Below are 21169 nucleotides of genomic sequence, written 5' to 3' on the forward strand. Positions count from 1 at the left end.
AAAAATTGAAGAAAAGTGAATATTAGACTGTTCAAAAAAAATAGCAGTGTTTGTATTCTTCTTTACAAATTCAAACATTCACTATATAAACTGAAAAATGTTTGAAGATTTTGCTTTCCTTTGAATCACTTAATGAATATTTGGTTGTATAAGCACTGTTTCTGAGAACTGCTGTACATCTGTGTTGAATGGAGTCAACCAACTTCTGGCACCTGTGAACAGGTATTCCAGCCCAGGATGATTGGACTACATTTCACAGTTCTTCTCTATTTCTTGGTTTTGCCTCACAAACTGCATTTTTGATGTCACCCCACAAGTTTTCTATTGGATTAAGATCCGGGGATTGGGCTGGCCACTCCATAACGTCAATCTTGTTGGTCTGGAACCAAGATGTTGCACATTTACTGGTGTGTTTGGGGTCGTTGTCTTGTTGGAACACCCATTTCAAGGTCATTTCCTCTTCAGCATAAGGCAGCATGACCTCTCCAAGTATTCTGATGTATTCAAACTGATCCATGATCCTTGGTATGCGATAAATAGGCCCAACACCGTAGTATGAGAAACATCCCCATATCATGATGCTTGCACCACCATGCTTCACTGTCTTCACAGTGTACTGTGGCTTGAATTCAGTGTTTGGGGGTTGTCTGACAAACTGTCTCCGGCCACTAGACCCAAAAAGAACAATCTTACTTTCATCAGTCCACAAAATGTTGCGCCATTTCTCTTTAGGCCAGTCAATGTGCTCTTTGGCAAATTGTAACCTCTTCAGCACGTCTTTTTTTCAACAGTGGGACTTTGCGGGGGCTTCTTGCAGATAGCTTGGCTTCACACAGGCATCTTCTAACTGTAACAGTACTCACAGGGAACTTTACACCTTCTTTGATCTTCCTGGAGCTGATTGTTGGCTGAGTCCTTGCCATTTTGGCTATTCTTCTATCCATTTCAATGGTAGTTTTTAGCTTTCTTCCACGTCTTTCAGGTTATGGTTGCCATTTTAAAGCATTTGCGATCATTTTAGCTGAGCAGCCTATCATTTTCTGCACTTCTTTATATGTTTTCCCCTCTCCAATCAACATTTTAATCAAGGTACGCTGTTCTTCTGAACAATGTCTGGAACAACCCATTTTCCTCAGAATTTCAGAGAGAAATGTACTGTAACCAGCATGTACAACATTTGCTGCCTTCCTTCCTTAAATAAGGGCAATAATTGCCACCTGTTTTTCAAAGAATGAATGACCTCACTAATAGAACTCCACACTGCTATTATTTTGAACATGCCCCTTTCAATTAGTGATTCAATTACACAGAATCAGCAGCATGCATGTCATGACTGTTGGGTCTGTTGGATTTCTATTACTCTACTACACCTGCTAGTAAATTGTTTGCCATGTAGAAATATCATTTCTACCAAGAACAGTGATTGATCAGGTTAGTGATGTCTGACTGCTATTATTTTGAATACAACTGTACGTGTGATTTCTCAATGTGTATAAAATCATACCTGTAGATGGAAACTAAGTGTTTTGAAAGCAAATTAGTTATCCAGGTTACTCATTTCTGGACTGTCTTGATTTATTCTGAAGCAGACAACTATTAAAAAAGTGACAGTGCAGTATTCCTCCCATTTCAGACAATACAGGAAACAAAACTCACAAGATCACCTTGTGCCACCTTTACATCTTCAGAACAATAACCATGGAGTTTACTCTAACGTCTGAATTTACCATATACGGACTATTATTTTTGGCTATCCTATACATTATAAAAAGCTGGGGACAGTGGACTTCAGTAACTTCAACCAGAAAACTCCCTCCAGGGCCCAGAACTCTGCCGGTGATCGGAAATCTGCATATGATTAATCTCAGGAGGCCAAATGAAACTTTCATGAAGGTAACTATTTAGGTGTTCGGCTGACTTATTTCTATATTCAGTAAAGATTTACACTCAGTTAATGCAGTCTAAAAGGAAACCTATAGTAATACAAATGCATGAGATGACATTGCTGAGCTTCTTACAATGGTCTTTTTGCTTTAGTATTCTTAAAATCAACATTAGGTTTATAAAATCTGAACTCCTAATCAGTTTGTCTCAGGTCAATGGTTCAGAATACTGCAGCAAATTGATCAGCATCTCAGCCACACAATCAACACTTTTTAAAGAACAGTTCAGCAAAGGCAGTTGACATGTTTCCTTTAAGCTGCCACTAACAATTTGCAAATATCAGCAACTCATGAGATGGGTTTTACAGTGCTTATAAAAAGTCTTCCTTCCCTTGAACATTTTCATGTGTTACTGAATGACAGTGTATATTATCCTGAAATTCACTAGTATACTATTATTAGTATACTATGATCCGTTATTATTGCAAATCATTAATTACATCTCATGATCTTCTCTTGAAAATGTAATGATAATCTACAACCATAAAGGTTGATGTCCAAGTGGTATGTCAAATAAATAGACAGTGTCTCCCATTAATCTATTGGCAAAGCTCTTCCTACAACTGGTTCTGGCTTTGCATTGCCAACCACAATCTGCCAAATCTAACATGAGGAGATCATACGCTTTATCAGATTACAAATTCCTGACCACCAGGCCATAACATTGCAAGCAGCTCCTGAGTTAATCAATACTGTGAAGTCTGTGCTATCATTAACAGGCAGAGTTCCTGCCTTGAACTGGTTCAGTGCAAAAAAAAAACAAATACTGAACCAGGCATAGCTCTTGTACCCACAAACACATGAATCATGATTGTGTTATTATCTGGTAGTAATGCTCTGTGTTTTCTAGAGATTATACTGTAGCAAACAGCTTTCAGGGTTGGGAAAGTAATGCTGGCAATTCTAATTGAAAAAATGATGCAATACCCTTAGGTCTCCTTCCACTTAACCCTGCCCCCGGGGCGGACTGACAACTCATGGGGCCCCTGGGCAATAGGGGATCATGGGGCCCCTGTGTTCTTGTCCAAACTCAAAACAGCCTATGAAAAAAGTACCAGGGGCATCTCATAGGGCCCCCTACTGACCCTGGGTCCTCGGGCAGTGCCCGAGTTTCCAAATGGTCAGTCCACCCCTGCCCTTAACTTTTAAGCTCCCATGTAACCCTTAAGTCGGCCATAGATGGGGTGATTTTCTCTCCTGCAAGCTGTTGATGGGAAAATCGATCCCGCTGAGCCATTGTGTTCTCCTGGCAGATGTGCAGGGGAAGCTGTCCCTAGCAGGGGAACAAAGTGATTACTGCCAGTGGCTGTAATATCACCTAGAAATAATCACATGTAAAATCCTACAGGCTGGTTGTATCCAAGTTGATCGATCAATCAACTTGGGTACATTCGGTCTGCCTATATATGGTTTGGATTTCAGCTGGTCCCTGCTGAACCGGCCAAGATTCAAATCGTCTATGGTTGGCTTAATACTATCTGTTTTAATACTGTTCCTGATAACCCCAATGTAGCACCCTCTAGTTAGGTTACCAGAGTTCAGGTATTAAAAGTGTCCCCAATCAGCTGCTAGACTGCACAATAACGCCCCCTGGTGAATTTCAGTATGTAAATTCAATAAGTCCAGCACAAAAACACTGTATATGCAGCTGTTTCTTCAATCAATCAACAGGTATCCATGAGATTAAATCTAAAAGATTCTTACCAGATTTTCTGATTCACACACCAGTCAATGGGTCTAATAAAGCTTTTTTTCACTCCAATGTCTCCTTGTCTAGGTTTAAGGAAGACACAGAGATGTTGGAGTGAAAAATAAAAACTTATTAGACCCATTTATTGGTCTATGGGTTGGAAAATCTGGTAAGAATCTTTGAAATTGGATCATCTGGATATAGTTACCTCTTGATTGATTGAGGAAACAGCTGCATATATTTAAGCGCTGGACTTTTTGATTTTACAAATTTCATTTTTTGGCTTCCTTGTAAAACGAGAGCAGTGTTCAATTACTGTACTTTTGGCTGATCTGGGTTTTGCTGATGTAGGTTCAACTACTTCCTCCTGCATCCCACTGTGTTCTGGGATATAGTGGGTGAGAGAGTGAAACCCTGGCCTGAATATTTCTATAGCCTCAGTCAATCCCTGGTCAGGAAAGTAGCCAGCAGGGAGCTGAAAGGGGTATAAATAGTCTGAAGCCTAAAACAGCACGCTCTTGTTCCTAAGTAAGACCCAGTCTGAGGGCTGAGACATCCCTAGACTGCTAGCTACAGAACAGAAGAAATCCTTTTTGGGGTCCCAGCTGCAGCTAGAGCTCAAGGGCCCCCATCCAGAGTACCATGAAGCAGGACAGGAAACTTTACAGAGGATCCAGGCTGGAAGCATCAAATACAAAGACTACCTGGTCCTACAGTAGGCATTACAGTACCCAGGGCACATTGAGTACCAGCCTCAAGGATCCTAGAGACTGTCCTTGCTACTTTTGGGAGAGCTCATTACAGTTTCTTGAATCAGGATTAAACTTCTGTTAATGGGTTCCTTGTGTTGTAGTTCATTTAATCTCCGAAAGCAAGAGGGTGGTTAAACCATAAAGCAGTTACTAGTGTCTTCTGTTGTGTTTCTACTAGTTTTAGAGTATCCCAAGGCTCACTCTCACCCCATCCAAATAAAACTAGCAAATTAACTGCAAAAAGACATACACTCCCTGTTTTCTGACTTGAGTGACTGTGAGCCACTGTGTGCCTGGCTGCCTGTTATTCTGTTTTCCCTTATGTGTCACGTCTTCTGGGTTTATGTTTGTATGTGTAAGGTTTTAGTAAGAGATGTACTATATCCTTTTTTTGGTAATGTATATAAACTTTAATAAAAAAAAAACAAAACATTTAAATCCTTAATTATTCTATGGGCAAAAATAACATCTGTTATCAAATGCAGGCATTCTCTGTTTTGGCTACGTGTGTGTCATTTTGCTTAAAAATATTGCATACAGTACATATCTCAATATTTTGTCTTGTCAGCTCTCAAAAAAATATGGTTCTGTGTTCAGTATTCAAATGGGTGGAGTGAAAATGGTGATATTATCTGGCTATGAGACTGTCAGAAGTGCACTTCTTGACTATGCTGATGAATTTGCTGAAAGGCCCCATATACCGATGTTCGAGGACATGAACAAAGGATTTGGTATGCTTACGCTGATACTTTCTATCAATTTTTGTGCAATAATCACATTTTAGGGACAACTGTCTGGAAACATGTATAAATTGTCATGTAGAACCAAAACTATTTACAGTTTAAAACAGATGTATTGGGGGGGGGGGGAAGGGTTCTGCAGGACAATGCAATGTTTAAGCTGCACCATCTAAAGGGAGGGCATATCCATCTTTTCTATACGAGAGTGGCCATCCTATACAGCCACAGAGCAAGGAAGCAGTAGTTGGGTGGTTGACATACCATTACTTCCCTTTCCTGTCCAGCTACTGTACAATTTGTGTGGCTATAGTCTTTGGGTATTGTCTATTTATTTAAAAAAAACTGTCTCGTCTCTCCCTACACTGCTCACATCTTTTCTAGCCACTTTGCAATATTTGTGTATAAAACCTTCCCCTTTACCCCCTCTTCAATTGTGTCCTGATTAAGCTGCTTACGTACTGTCCAGCCACTGTACAAAATGTGTGTCTTTTGTCTCAAATGTCTGAAATAATATGCTTTAAGTTTTATTTTAAATAAAACCTGCCCTGTCTCTCCCCATTACATTACAGTCCTACAAAGCTGTGAACCTACAGCCCAGTCATTTTATAAAATGTATAGCTTTGTCTTTGAAATAATACACTCTAATGGTTATTTCAAGATAAAGTCTACCTTGTCTCTCCTTCTTACATTGCAGCCTAACTTCGCTAACTACATACTATCCAGTCACTGAATAATATTTGTGGCTATTGTTTTATGAAATAATACACTCAAATTTTTATTTCAAGATAACACCTGCCTCGCCCCTCCCTTTTACATTGCAGCTTCACCATGCTGTTTACATACTGTCCAGTCATTATGCTATTTGTGGCTATTGTCTCTGAAAAAAAACCTCTAATGTTTATTTCAAAATAAAGTCTGCCTCATTTCTCCCTCTACAGTCTTACCAAGCTGCTCATATACTGTCCGGCCCAGAACAATATTTGTAACCATTGTCTCACAGATAATTCACTTTAATAATTATTGCTATCTAAAAACCTGCCTCATCTCTCCCTATTATGTAACCTATCCAAGCTGCTTACATTCTGTACATCTGATGAACAATATTTTTGGCCATTGTTTCTCAGATAACTAGGTCACCAGAACTAGTGTTCCCATTGGAATATTTCCCCTCTATTACATTTCTGGGGACAACCCAAAATTTTGGATTTTTCTTTTACTTTCACTTTCATTGATAATGGTAAATAGGACAAATAGAGAGGGCAAATCTCCCTAATGGGGGCACAGACAGCAATCAAAACTGACAGGTGTTCTAATCCCTCTGCACTCTATCCAAAACTACAAAAAAAAATTTGCCTTTAGTTATATTTTAAGACAATGAAGTGTAGTATGGTTTAAAAAAGAAGTTCAGCAATGGGCACAATGTTCCCTGCCTTATTTAGTGGTTCAGTTCATGTCCTCTATTAAGACTCTCTATCTGGCCAATTAGCCTCCACTTTTTAAGAAATTATGTGATGACCTTCGTCGCTGGGCAGACTATTCTTTATCCTGGTTTGGCAGAATCCACTCAATTAAAATTTATTTTTTGCCCTGGCTCTACTATTTTAGAACCTTACCAATAGCAGCCCCGAGGGGGGATTTACAACGTCTACAGGCAGAAGTCTTTCACTTTATCTGAAGCAACAGAAATCCCTGGATGAGCAAACTAACATTGTTCACTTCAAAACCGCAGGGTGAGCATGACCTTCCAAATCTTCAAAATTACTTTTAGGCTGCTCAAATTTCCCAGTTAGCCTATACTATGGCCACTGGGTCTGCTCCCCTTTGGGTTTCCATAGAGGCCCCTTCCTGCCATCCCTTTGCCATTGGCTCCTTAATGTGGCTTCCTAGCCGCTTATGCCCTCCTATATTGTACCCATCTTTGTCGCATTCACTGGCAGTCTGGGATAGAGTATGCCACCGCAAGTCCCTATTTTCTCCACATACATCCCTGGACCCCATCTTTTGCAACCCAGAGTTTCCACCTGATTCAGTAACTGCATCATTTCAATGGTGGATTAACAAAGGATTATTTAGGATTGGAAATTATCTTGATGGGAATCAAATATACCCCCTACAACATTATAAAACTAAATTACAGATACCCCCAAATGAAATTTTTAAATATAACCAAATTGTATCTTTACTGTGATCAAAACTTAACTTATTAGATGAGCCTCTCGCTCTCACATCCTTTGAAATTTCTTGCCAGTCCCAAGACCTTTTGAAGGACAGATATGTATACTATACTCTTCCCTCACCAGGGGTGGACTGACCATTTGGAAACTCGGGCACTGCCCAAGGGCCCAGGGTCAGTAGGGGACCCCATGAGATGCCCCTGGTACCTTTTTCACAGGATTTTTTGAGTTTGGGCAAGGACACAGGGGCCCCATGATCCCCTATTGCCCGGGGGCCCTATGAGTTGTCAGTGCTCAACTGTCCCTCACTGATTTGACCTCTAAGCTTCCCTACATGATTCAATGGGAATGATATCTGAACCTAACTATGCCTTATCAAAAGTGTCTATTAATACAACCCTCATAAAAGCTAAAGCTTCTCTCCTTTTCCTTCTTTCTATTTCTGCTAGTTTTTTCCTGATTATCTCAGGTTTACATTTGCTGTTTCTAATGAAGACTGCCCTATTTGATTTATATGTGCTCCCCTGTCTGGGATTACCTGTATGTTTAATTTGGTTGATCAGACAATTGGTCATGTTGTTCCTGTTATGCCCTCAATACATTGCTATGTTTTCTTATTTGCTTACTACTGGTGTTATGCTCTATATTCAAATGCCATGTCTGTATTCTCTGATTCTTTTTTCTAATAAAAATATTGGAATATAAAAGAAGTTCACAGACTATAGTATCAAATTGTTTCGTCACTGGCCAATTTGCATGACCTTGAGGGCTTTAGCTTTATTTTTTATAAGTTACATTCCTATAAATGTAACTTCTGTTATGGCTACTACATCCACTGATAATTTCAGGTCTTTCAGAGCTGCGTAAAATTAAGTGTTGCAGCCAAAACTATTTCAAAAAGCATTTTTTCCAAGTTGAAATGAATAAGATTAGGATGCTTATGCTGTATTTAAGCCAAGCTAAATTTATCAGAAAAAAAGCAATTACACATTCAAAATATGTGAGTTTAAAATACAATGTCACTGTCTATGAAAATTGTACAGTTCTGAAAACCACATACAAATGATTCTAACAACAATTTAACAACCCTTTGCCTATTAGTTTGAAGTTTTTTGGACTTCATGTAAGGTTAGTCAACAGCCCCCCTCCCCATCATGAATTGAACTTAGGCTAATTTCAAACTATAACACTTGAAAGTTGAACTCTTGAACAAGAATTGTTATAACTGGTGTAACTGCATAGGTGGCAGGGTAACTACATGTCACCTGTTTTCAGCAGCACTAAAAAGTCCTTAAAAGGGAATGATATATATATATATATATATATATATATATATATATATATATATATACTATATCACACATGAACTTTAATAGCATCCCAGTCTTAGTCCATAAGGTTCAATTTTGAGTTGGCCCACCCTTATAGTCTCCACTCTAATTCATCCCAAAGTTGCTCTGTTGGGTTGAGGTCAAGACTGTGTGCAGGCCAGTCAAGTTCCTCCACCCCAAACTCACTCATCCATGTCTTTAGGGACCTTGCTTTATGAACTGGTGTGCAGTCATGTTGGAACAGGAAGGGGCCATCCCCAAACTCTTCCCACAAAGTTGGGAGTATGAAATTGTTCAAAATGTTTTATTATGCTGATGCCTTAAGAGTTCCCTTTTCTGAAACTAAGGGGCCAAGCCCAATCCCTGAAAAGCAACCCCACACCATAATCCCCCCTCCATCAAACTTTACACTTGGCACAATGCAGTCTGGCAAGTACTGTTCTCCTGGCAACCGCCAACCCCAGACACATTCAATGGATTGTCAGACAGAGAAGTGTGATTTAGAAACAAGTCTTCATTGCTCTAGAGTCCAGTGGTGGCTTGCACAGAGTCCTGACCTCAACCCGTTAGAACACCTTTGGGATGAATTAGAGCGGAGACTGCTAGCCAGGCCTTCTCATCTGACATCAGTGCCTGACCTCACAAGTGCGCTTCTGAAAGAATGGTCAAACCTTCCCATAAACACACTCCTAATCCTTGTGGACAGCCTTCCCAGAAGAGTTGAAGCTGTTATAGCTGCAAAGGGCGGGGCCAACTCAATATTGAACCCTACGGACTAAGACTGGGATGCCATTAAAGCTCATCATGTGCTTGGAAAGGCAGGCGTCCCAATTCTTTTGGCAGTAAAGTAGTATAGTTATAGAGTGTATGTATATGAATATAGATATATATATATATATTTACTTACTTGCTATGTACGGATTTAGAAAAGTCTAAATGCACAAAAAATATAGTTTTAATTTTTATTCAGGAAATAGTTAAATAAATCATATTAATATTTCATAATTGCATATCCAGTTAGCAGGTGAAGCTCAAATCAACAATTTTAAACGAAATTGAGTGACTTATAAGAGTGGCTGACCCCCCATGCTCCCTTTTGGGGGGCCATGCAGAGTTTCAATCACATAGTTATAGTCTGAAAGAAAAGGGGTTCTTCTACGTTTTTTCCTTAAAAAACATAATTCTAAAATAAACTAGTCAATAGTAGAAAAGAGCAAATAAACTAAGAGGAATGCAAAGAAGCATGCTGAAATATGTGCCTCAATAGGCAGATAATAGCAAAATTATAAAATGACTGTACAAAAAAGCAATTGCAGAATCAAACTGTTAATACATTATAGGGTGGGAGACACATCATTGGCCTAAACAATTATCATAAATCAGTAAATAAAAATACTACCAATAAAACTTAAAACAAATACATGACCTAAAAAAGAAAAAATAATGAAAATCTCCAGAAGATGTCTCTATCATACTAGGAAGAAAATAACTTGCACAGTATACCTTGAGTATTAACTTTTCATTATGTGTCTGAATAATGCTCCCAAACAAAGCAAATACAACATCTGTTAAAAGAGAAAAAAGCAAACATGGAAGAGACCTAACAGTATTTGTTTTGAATGGGTTGTCAGTGTGCATTAAAAGCAGGGGCGGACTGACAACTCATGGGGCCCCCCGGCAATAGGGGATCATCGGGCCCCTGTGTCCTTGCCCAAACTCAAAAAAGCCTATGAAAAAGGTACCAGGGGCATCTCATGGGGCCCCCTACTGACCCCAGACCCTCGGGCAGTGCCCGAGTTTCCAAATGGTCAGTCCGCCCCTGATTAAAAGGCTTCATTCACACTTGTGCAACTTTAAAATCATGCTATCTTCGTTGCAACTTTACAGTGCGAGTTGATGTGACCTTGGTGCGTCTTTGATACAGCTTTGGATGAGTGCGAATTTAATGCGACTTTGGCTTTGATCAAGGATGATTTTATGGGCTGTACAAAGTTGTACACAAGTCTCACACAAGTTGCATGTATAACATTTAGGTCTGACTTTTATGTGACTTTAGGGGGTTTACATTGAAGACTATGGCCCTAAAGTCACATGAAAGTCAGACCAATATGGTGCAGGAACTACGCTCAAGTCGCTGCGACTCGAAGCCGCACAGATATGAATGGTACTCATTGGGAAACATGGGGTATGGCTTGTCATGAGACTTTGGACACCAAAGTTGCATGGAAAGTCGCACAAGTGTGAATGGCCTCTTAAAACCACACGCACACTGCTTTTGGCAACACAATGGACCACAACAAACAGAATCTTCACATCTGTGTGTTTTGGGGCACTGTAGCACATTTGTTATGCATGTGTGCATTAGAGTGCCAGTAATAAAATGGCTTTATTGTGTTATTGCAATGCGTTTATTGCAAACACATTTTTTTCCTCTTGCAAGAATTTGGCTTTACTCATACCTGTGAATGGTGATAACGTGAAAAAAAACCCAGATTTGGGCTGATGATGTTTTTTATTTTTTCACAGGTGTCCCATTCAGTCATGGTGAGAACTGGAGAACCATGAGAAGGTTCACTCTCAAAAAATTACGGGACTTTGGCATGGGAAAGAAGACCATAGAAGATCGGATTGTTGAAGAGTGTGGATTTTTTACTAAGGAACTCGAATCCTTAGAAGGTTAAAACTTAGGGCTGGGTTTCTAGCACTGGAGCCTGCAGGCAAACAAGTGCATTATGAATAGAGAAGTTGTTTAAATTACAAGGGATACAAAATAGAACAGATTTTTCTGCTTACCACCTACCACATACATCATTATGAATATGGACATATTATTGAATTTCAGTTATCTGAGTATATGATATTTGGGATCAAAGTAAAGTTGCTGGCCCCCTCCTCTTATACAGCTCCCTTGCTCTAGAGATACCCTGCCAGACTGGCTTGTTTTAGGAGGAGGCAGGGGCATGCTGTTTTTTTTTTAATAAAAACATAAAATACAGGTTCCCCATAAGCAAAAAAAACAAAAAACACAGGTCCTAAGCAATGTACAGATGTACTGTAGCCTCCCTGGCGGTATTCCCGAGTGTAGCTCGGGGTAAAGTTTCAGTACGACAAGCGGTAATCCCGAGCTACACTCGGGCTTACCATGCGGCGCTGCTTCGGGATCTCTTCTTCACTTACCTTGTCCTGTGCTCCCGCGATGTCCCTCCTGCAGTGTCCCCTGTAATGTCCTCTGGCGGATGCCGGCATCAAACCATTTCACATACATTTGTGCCCTGCCTGCATTTTTACTGTTATTTCTGCCTGGAAACTGATAAATGTCCATGGTGTCCTTTTAGGCCAAAAGCGGTTTTAGACCAGCTAGAGAACAGCGATAGTAAATTAGAACCACTTGCAGAATTGAGTGATAATGATTCGTGGGGAAATTCGTCATCAGACACTGAAAAAGATTTTGCGAATTTGCTCAGTGATGTGCGAACTTGGCGCTATATTTCAAAATTCAGTATTTTTGGTTTGATTATATTATTGAACTACATTATTATTATATTATTATTTTTTATGATTATTTATTAAATTATAATTTATGATTTTGTGTTTCAAATTTTATCATACCCGGGATGTTTACTAGACTCTTGTTCGGACAGATTTCAGTGAGTTATTCCTAAAAATTACAGGCCTACAATAAAAAAAATACATATTTCCATGCAAAAAATGTACCGCTTTGAGCACAGAAATATGGACATAATCAGACCGCTATGGAGGTTAATTACTTCAGCTCTCAACCAGATCCATTTTTACATTTCCACCATGGAGCTGTCTATTTATTTTCTCATTACTTAAGGTAACAAAGTAATACATACTGTACATATATTTGGAGACAAACAAGACTTTCTTTAGGCAAAATTGTCTTGCAATTTTTAATACTCTGTAATTAATAGACACGTTTAGTTTCTATTGTGTTTTGGCCAGTATAAGCTTTGAAAAGATTTACATTTTCAATAATTATTCAACACATTTTCAATAATTTGTCATGTTTAAAATGATACAAATTATTGTAAGTTTTACAAATGAAACTTTACTTTTTACTTTTGTAAATGAAAGAATTTTGTTTTATTTTGAATTTTTTGTGACACTGAAAAAAAATAACTAAAATAAATGAAAAAAAATTAATGTTAAAAGAAATAAAGATAACAAAAGGCATTGGAAAAATAAAAGCTAACGTGGAGAAGGAGTTGAATAAGACTGGTTAAGGTAATAAATGGTTGTATAGAAAAAGATTTTTTTTTTTTACCTTTTTACACAGTTTCTTTAATTGATGTCAAAGGTTACACACCCAATCTACATATGAATAAAATAGTAAATATAATATGACAATATGTTTTACGTGACAATTGCAAACTATCTTGATGTGTTATTTTACAAGTCTGTATCTGCACAGCTGTTTCTGATATGTAATATACAGCAGTTCTCAGCTGTCATTTTTGACAGCCAGTATTTGCTGGTAATAGTGGTGGTGGAAGCAGTGGCAGACGGGATAGGAACTGAACATAAGGCCTCTTTCACACTTGTGGATTGTTCGTTTCATCAGTTCAGTCACGTTTTTTTAAATAAAAAACATCAGTTTACATCAGTTTTTCATCAGCTTTCCCATCGGTTTTTTCCATCTACTTAACCACTTGAGTCCCAGAGCCATGTTTTCAATCTTGTAAAATTTTTGGTTTACATGATTAAAAAAAAAAACGGCCTTAAAATGACTTGAAAAATCCCAAACATGATATATTTTCTGAAACCAGACAGCTAGAGAATACATTTGTGTAGTTCCAATTTTTTATGTCAAATGATGTTAGCGCAATGGTTTATAAAATGCAACTTTTCAGTAAAAAATACACTAAACTTAATTTTAGGGCACACAAACACAATAATTTACCCAGGTTTTTGGTAAACTATAAAAGATGATGTTGCACTTAGTAAATAGATACTCAACATGTCAAGCATTATTATTGTGTGCACCCATGAAACAGTGAAAAAACATCAAAACCTTAATGCCGATATTTTCTTTTACAAAAAAGTTTTATTGTAGATGAAGCAGAGATAAACAAACATTCGGATCACAGATTCAGTGACCATCAAATATAAATTGTACTGGATAAATGGAAACCAATTTAAATCATACATTGATAAAGGCATAAGTTGCAAAAAAAAAATTTACATAGGTGCTTCATAAAAACAAGGATAAGGGAAAGAGTTGGTGAGGAACTATTAGCGAACCTTTGTGGGTCAGTAATAATGTGAGTTCAAAAGAAAGTTTTGCTGCATCAACATTATGCAAAACAGGACAGGCACAAAGAGAGACCTTTCTAAGAAGTGAGACCTGTTCCAAACCCTAGGTACATAAAAGAAGTCTGGGGTACATAGATAGTACTGTAGATGTAGCACATAAAACAGGAAACTCAATCTGTAAAATATGATTAAGAGCAGCTTGGAAAGGAGATTAGAAAAGGACAAACAGCAGAGAGACAAGGACAACAACAACAACAACAAAAAAAATGCCGATATTTTCTATAGGTGGTGCTTTAAAAGCCCTTACAGGTCATCAGTTTCGCATTCCCCATAAGCTCTGGAGCTAAAATGATTGATCTCACTCTGGTGAGACCGGTGATATGTAACATGTGTAGCACCAGGGGTGGACTGACAACTCATGGGGCCCCTGGGCAATAGGTGATCATGGGGCCCCTGTTTCCTTGCCCAAACTCAAAAAAGCCTATGAAAAAGGTACCAGGGGCATCTCATGGGGCCCCCTACTGACCCCGGGCCCTTGGGCAGTGCCTGAGTTTCCAAATGGTCAGTCCGCCCCTGTGTAGCACAATTGTTTTTTTACATACGCGCCCCAACTATTGTATTTTTTAAGTAAGCCTGTGTATGTGGGGGTTGGGAAGGCTCCAATTTATTTTCTTTCATGTGTCTTTTAAGTGTTTATTTATTTTTTTAACTTATGATTTTATTGCTATCACGTAGGGGACCAATAGTCCCCTATATGATAGCATATAAGTGACTGGTCCTCTTTGTGGAGGGTGAGAGGGTGGAAGGGCAGTGTGTGCAAGGAAGAGGCAGGAGAGAAGACCAAAAGTGTATACAGTGAGGGAACAGTATATATAGACAGGCTCTCTTACTTGCTGGGGCTGTCACTGTCACTTTTAATTTTAATTGTTGGCTTTTTTTTCCTTTGTTTTATAGCACAGAGAAGTAGCTGTCATTCGCCCTGCCGCTAAAGTAAACAAGGGGGCGGATTTACCCAGGGACAATATCTGGTGACCCCGCCCCTGGCCATACATTATACAATTTTCTTCAGAATTTTGTTTTAAATTTACCAAAAACCATATATATATGAGGACAAACCTAAATTGTATCCAATTAGGCAGGCCCCTTGCACTAAAGGGAAATCTAAAGGAAATTGGGCAGAAATTGGAAGAAAATTGTATAGTGTATGGCCAGCCTTACTTCAGTGGCAGGGTCGAGTGACAGTTCCTTCTTGGAGCTATAAAGAAAGAAGAAAAAAAAAGCCAGGAATTACAATTAAAGTCGGCAAAGACAGCGCCAGTAAGTGAGGGAATCTGTATATACTGCTCCCTCACTGCAATACACACACTTTCACACAAACCAACCAATATAAACTTTTGGGGATTTTTTTTTTTATAAAAGACGTAGCAGAATACATTTTGGCCTACATTTATGAAGAAATTTGATTTTCTAAAATTTTTATTGGATATGTTTTGCTGCAGACATTTAAAAATATTGTTTTTTTAAATATTTCAGTCTTTTTTCATTTATATCACATAAAATAAAAACATGATCAAATACCACCAAAAGAAAGCTCTATTTGTGTGAAAACAAATTATATAAATTTATTCAGGTAGAACGCTCCATGACCACACAATTACCAGTTAAAATAGAACAGTGCTAAATAGCAAAAACTGGACTGGTCATGAAGGGGGTAAAATCTTCTGGAGCTCAAGTAGTTAAACTATCTCAACATTGTAGGTTAATGTAGCACAGATCCCAAATGGGCCCTGCAGATTTGTCCCAGTTCTATTCCCAAATGAGTGAATGTCAGCCAGGCACACAGCAGGTCCACAGTCTCACAGCAGAATAACCAGACAGCTAGTATCTTTTTAGGGTCTAATGCTGGTTGAACTTAGTTGGGGTGCAGGGTAAGCCTTGGGATATGGCAAATATAGTGCACAAAGTAACAGAGGGCACTGACTCAACTAGACTCTTCAGGGTGACCCTCCACTTAGACTAGCAATAGATAAATACACATGCAGCTCTGGGGTCTTCAAATACTGGAGCAGTCCTAAGTCAGCAACTTTGGAGCTGAAGTATAGCAGCCAGACACTTCTCATGTGAGCCTCAGGGCCAGATCCTCAGTGACTTCCCTCTGAATTGACTCCAGCTCCACTCAGAAAATAGGCCATCCAGAGCTCTCCCAGAGTTAGGACCTTATTGAATGCCTGCAGACTTCATCTAATCTGTCCAGAAGGGCAGTATCCCTTCAGGCTGTGTCTTCTCCTCCTGGACAAGAACCCTGCTGTTCCAGGCCCTAAGCAATTTATGAACCCCTCAAACACCTACTAGCCATTCTCTCCTCCAGAGATTGGCTGAAGATGCATGGATATTCAGGCCCAGGGTCTTCTTCCTCCAGCCCACTACATTCTAGAATCTACTAGAAAACAGGGAAAAGTAGTCAAGCGTGCAGCCAGCAAGACCTAGAACAGCCAAAAATGATCACATACTGCTCCACTGACTACAGAGGAGCTAAAAAAAGCTAAATTTACCTTAACCTCTCTAGCAACCTATTCTAGGAGGGTGCTACAGTAAAAGCAGAGGTTTTATACATGCATACATGAACAAATACATATGAAGCCTAATTTTCACAGTAAACTATCCAAGCTTCTAACATGGTATATATATATATATATATAAATATATATATATATACTGTATGTATTCCATGTTAGAAGCTCTCTCTCTATATATATATATATATATATGTATATATATGAATAAACTGAGAGCAGGGATACTGGGGGTAGCCCCATCCTCCTTCTCTATATTGCAGCATAACAAATTACATGAATAAACAATACATTGTAATGGCAATTTGTTGAGCTACTGCTGCTGTTTCAAGAATCATCATGACTGCAATGGTGATCTAAGTTTCTATTTTTCTGTCATAATAGGCAAACCAGAAGACTTGACCATTAAAACAAACTTTGCCATTGGAAATATAATTATATCAATCATCTTTGGGCACCGTTTTGATTACCAACATCCCATCTTACTCCGACTCGTTGGACTTATCAGTGAGAACATGAGGCTTGTTGGGAGTCCCTCGGTTTCGGTAAAATACAATATACATTTTATAATATAATACGTGTGTTTGTGTTGATATGACTATATACTGTATATATTATCATATGAGTAAATAAAATGACAGTTTTATTTGGCCACTATGACATACAGTCATGGCCGAAATTGTTGGCACCCTTGATATTTCTCCAGGAAATCATGTATTTCTCACGAAACGTATTGCATTAACACATGTTTTGCTATACACATGTTTATTCCCTTTGTGTGTATTGGGACAAAACAAAAAAAGGGAGGAAAGAAAGCAAATTCGACATAATGTCACACAAACCTCCAAAAATGGGCTGGACAAAAGTATTGGCACCCTTTCACAACTGCGGATAAATAAGAATGTTACAAGCATGTGATGCTCCTGTAAACTCACCTGGGGCAAGTAACAGGTGTGGGCAATATAGAAATCACACCTGAAAGCAGATAAAAAGGAGAGACGTTCACTTAACCTTTGCATTGTGTGTCTGTCTGTGCCACACTAAGCATGGACAACAGAAAGAGGAGACGAGAACTGTCTGAGGACCTGAGAACCAAAATTGTGGCAAAATATCAACAATCTCAAGGTTACAAGTCCATCTCCAGAGAACTAGATTTGCCTTTGTCCACAGTGCGCAACATTATCAAGAAGTTTGCAACCCATGGCACTGTAGCTAATCTCCCTGGTCGTGGACGGATGAGGAAAATTGATGAAAGATTGCAACGCAGAATAGTCCGGATGGTGGATAAGCAGCCCCAAACATGTTCCAAAGACATTCAAGCTGTCCTGCAGGCTCAGGGAGCATCAGTGTCAGCGCGAACTATCCGTCGACATTTAAATGAAATGAAACGCTATGGCAGGAGACCCAGGAGGACCCCACTGCTGACACAGAGACATAAAAAAGCAAGACTACAGTTTGCCAAAATGTACTTGAGTAAGCCAAAAGCCTTCTGGGAAAACGTCTTGTGGACAGATGAGACCAAGATAGAGCTTTTCGGTAAAGCACATCATTCTACTGTTTACCGAAAACGGAATGAGGCCTACAAAGAACAAAACACAGTACCTACGGTAAAATATGGTGGAGGTTCAATGATGTTTTGGGGTTGTTTTGCTGCCTCTGGCACTGGGTGCCTTGACTGTGTGCAAGGCATCATGAAATCTGAGGATTACCAAAGGATTTTGGGTCGCACTGTAGGGCCCAGTGTCAGAAAGCTGGGTTTGCGTCCAAGATCCTGGGTCTTCCAGCAGGACAATGACCCCAAACATACGTCAAAAAGCACTCAGAAATGGATGGCAAAGAAGCGCTGGAGAGTTCTGAAGTGGCCAGCAATGAGCCCAGATCTAAATCCCATTGAACACCTGTGGAGAGATCTTAAAATTGCTGTTGGGAAAAGGTGTCCTTCCAATAAGAGAGACCTGGAGCTGTTTGCAAAGGAAGAGTGGTCCAAAATTCCGGGTGAGAGGTGTCAGAAGCTTATTGATGGTTATAGGAAGCGACTGATTTCAGTTATGTTTTCCAAAGGGTGTGCAACCAAATATTAAGTTAAGGGTGCCAATACTTTTGTCCAGCCCATTTTTGGGGTTTTGTGTGACATTATGTCATATTTGCTTTTCTGCCTCTGTTTTATATTTGTTCCAATACATACAAAGGGAATAAACATGTGTATAGCAAAACATGTGTTAATGCAATACCTTTTTTGTGTGAAATACTTGATTTTCAGGAAAAATATCAAGGGTGCCAACAATTTCGGCCATGACTGTATAAGAATATGATCCTTTAACAGGTTGATTAGTATCAAGCTTTTACTTTATATCTTTATCTACATGTTATGACACTTACCCTGAGGTCATGACAAGTGAACTACAGATGACATAATAGGCCACATTGAGATGTTCCCATCTGCTTACTTACTCTAGGCACGTCCACTTCATGATTCCTTTATTTACTCCCTAAGGCAGGGGTGGGCAAACTTTTTGACTTGAGGGCCGCAATGGGTTCATATATTGGACCCGGGGGCCGGACCAAGAGTAGATGAATGATGTGTATGTGTCATCCATAGTAAGTATAGTAATATTCCCCCATAGTAAGCATAGTAATTAATCCCCCATAGTAATTCATCCCCCATATAGTAATTCATCCCCCATATAGTAATTCATCCCCCATAGTAATTCATCCCCCATATAGTAATTCATCCCCCATAGTAATTCATCCCCCATATAGTAATTCATCCCCCATATAGTAATTCATCCCCCATATAGTAATTCGTCCCCCATATAGTAATTCGTCCCCCATAGTAATTCATCCCCCCTATAGTAATTCATCCCCCATATAGTAATTCATCCCCCATAGTAATTCATCCCCCACATAGTAATTCATCCCCCATATTAATTCATCCCCCATATTAATTCATCCCCCATATAGTAATTCATCCCCCATATAGTAAGTCCCCCATATAGTAATTCATTCCCCATATAGTAAGTCCTCCATATAGTAATACATTCCCCATATAGTAATTCATTCCCCATATAGTAAGTCCCCCATATAGTAATTCATCCCCCATATAGTAAGTCCCCCATATAGTAATTCATTCCCCATATAGTAAGTCCTCCATATAGTAATTCATTCCCCATATAGTAAGTCCCCCATATAGTAATTCATTCCCCATATAGTAAGTCCTCCATATAGTAATTCATTCCCCATATAGTAAGTCCCCCATATAGTAAGTCCCCCATATAGTAATTCATTCCCCATATAGTAAGTCCTCCATATAGTAATTCATTCCCCATATAGTAAGTCCCCCATATAGTAAGTCCCCCATATAGTAATTCATCCCCCATATAGTAAGTCCCCCCCTGTGTCAATTCACTTACCTTTGGTCCGCGCGTTCCTCTCGTATTCCCGCGCCGTTCTGGTCTTCAGGGAGGACTGTGAGAGGAGTTCGTCACGCTGCCCCGCCTACATCCTGGCTGCCCCGCCTACATCCTGACAGCTGCAGAGTCCTGACGTCCGAGAGGAGGGAGGGGGGCGGCCATCCGAGAGGGGGGGCGGCCATCCGAGAGGAGAGGAGGGGAGAGGAGGAGAGGAGGGAGGGGAGAGGAGGAGAGGAGGGAGGGGAGCGGGCGCCCGGCACACAGGAGAGCCGCATCTAAATTTGTAAAGAGCCGCGGCTTGCCGACCACTGGCCTTGCGGGAGCCTAGCTCCGCGGGCCGGATTAAAAGGTCCGCCGGGCCGTATACGGCCCGCGGGCCGTAGTTTGCCCATTGCTGCCCTAGGGTGTTAGTCAAAATAACATGGGCTCAGTTTTGTTTCAAATGCCACTTTATGCATTGGCATACCAGTCAGCTGTTGACTTGGCATCACTCATAGGTATATTAACTTTTCAATAAGACATAGAAGTTGAATCCAACACACTTTTGCTTCAGATACTTGCTATAAAGAGGATATTTGTCATTATTTGAAGTGTAAGAAAACAATAACTTTACCTAATTAGCATTAAAAAGAAGGGGAAGACAGAAGGAGATATCAAATCACATAAATAAACAAGTTGATGTAACCCTAAACTATCACTAGATGGTAGCACACTACAAAACAATAGTAACCTGATACAGTACAACAACAGAAAAAATATATATAGATGGGACAGAACAGGCTCACTTGGGTCACTTTGTAGAAACCTTAAAACATTTAAATAGAAGGAAGGAGGGCTAGGAACATCAGGATACCCAAAGGCTGTCTTAAAATATAGGCAGTTGGTTGAGTTTCTTCAGACAGACTAAGCTGACCATTTTCAGGTTCAAGTAGTATCCAAGGCTGAGCCAGCGGTTTGGTCTGAACGTAAGATACCTTTGGCGGGGTCTGTGTACCTTTTTAAGCCAGAGGAGATATGTAATTTGTTAGCTCTTTGAAAACCATTTTTCATTTGTAAGTGTCAGAGCTTTAAAAAAGCTGGTCAAATGGTATTTTTAAAAATGTTTTTTGCAATGGCACATGTTCCCAGGGGAATTGCTCACCATAGTGGTATTTCTTGAAAATCATTTGCCTATTAGCCCAGATTTCAATGGAGTTTAGGCTAAGTATCCAAACTTTGAAGTGTGAAAAACCTTGCTCGAACCAAAACCAAGGCAGTTTGGCTCATCCCTAGTAGTATA

The 21169-nt window shown here is 39.5% G+C and overlaps 1 protein-coding gene across 1 annotated transcript in view; it reads left to right on the forward strand.

The window, feature by feature from the left end:
* The first annotated feature begins 1284 nt into the window (after positions 1-1284).
* LOC149455561 (cytochrome P450 2K4-like) overlaps positions 1285-21169 on the forward strand; it is a 41755-nt gene continuing 21870 nt past the window's right edge. The window contains exons 1-4 of the mRNA XM_089686011.1: positions 1285-1893; positions 4954-5116; positions 11157-11306; positions 16865-17025. Coding sequence (XP_089542137.1) covers positions 1699-1893; positions 4954-5116; positions 11157-11306; positions 16865-17025 — 669 coding nt within the window. The 5' untranslated portion in view covers positions 1285-1698. The remainder of the gene's footprint in view (positions 1894-4953; positions 5117-11156; positions 11307-16864; positions 17026-21169) is intronic.

The sequence above is a fragment of the Staurois parvus genome, unplaced genomic scaffold, assembly GCF_062004578.1.
Source record: "Staurois parvus isolate SC_StPar_1 unplaced genomic scaffold, SC_StPar_1.0 ptg000390l, whole genome shotgun sequence".
NCBI classification, from domain to species: domain Eukaryota; kingdom Metazoa; phylum Chordata; class Amphibia; order Anura; family Ranidae; genus Staurois; species Staurois parvus.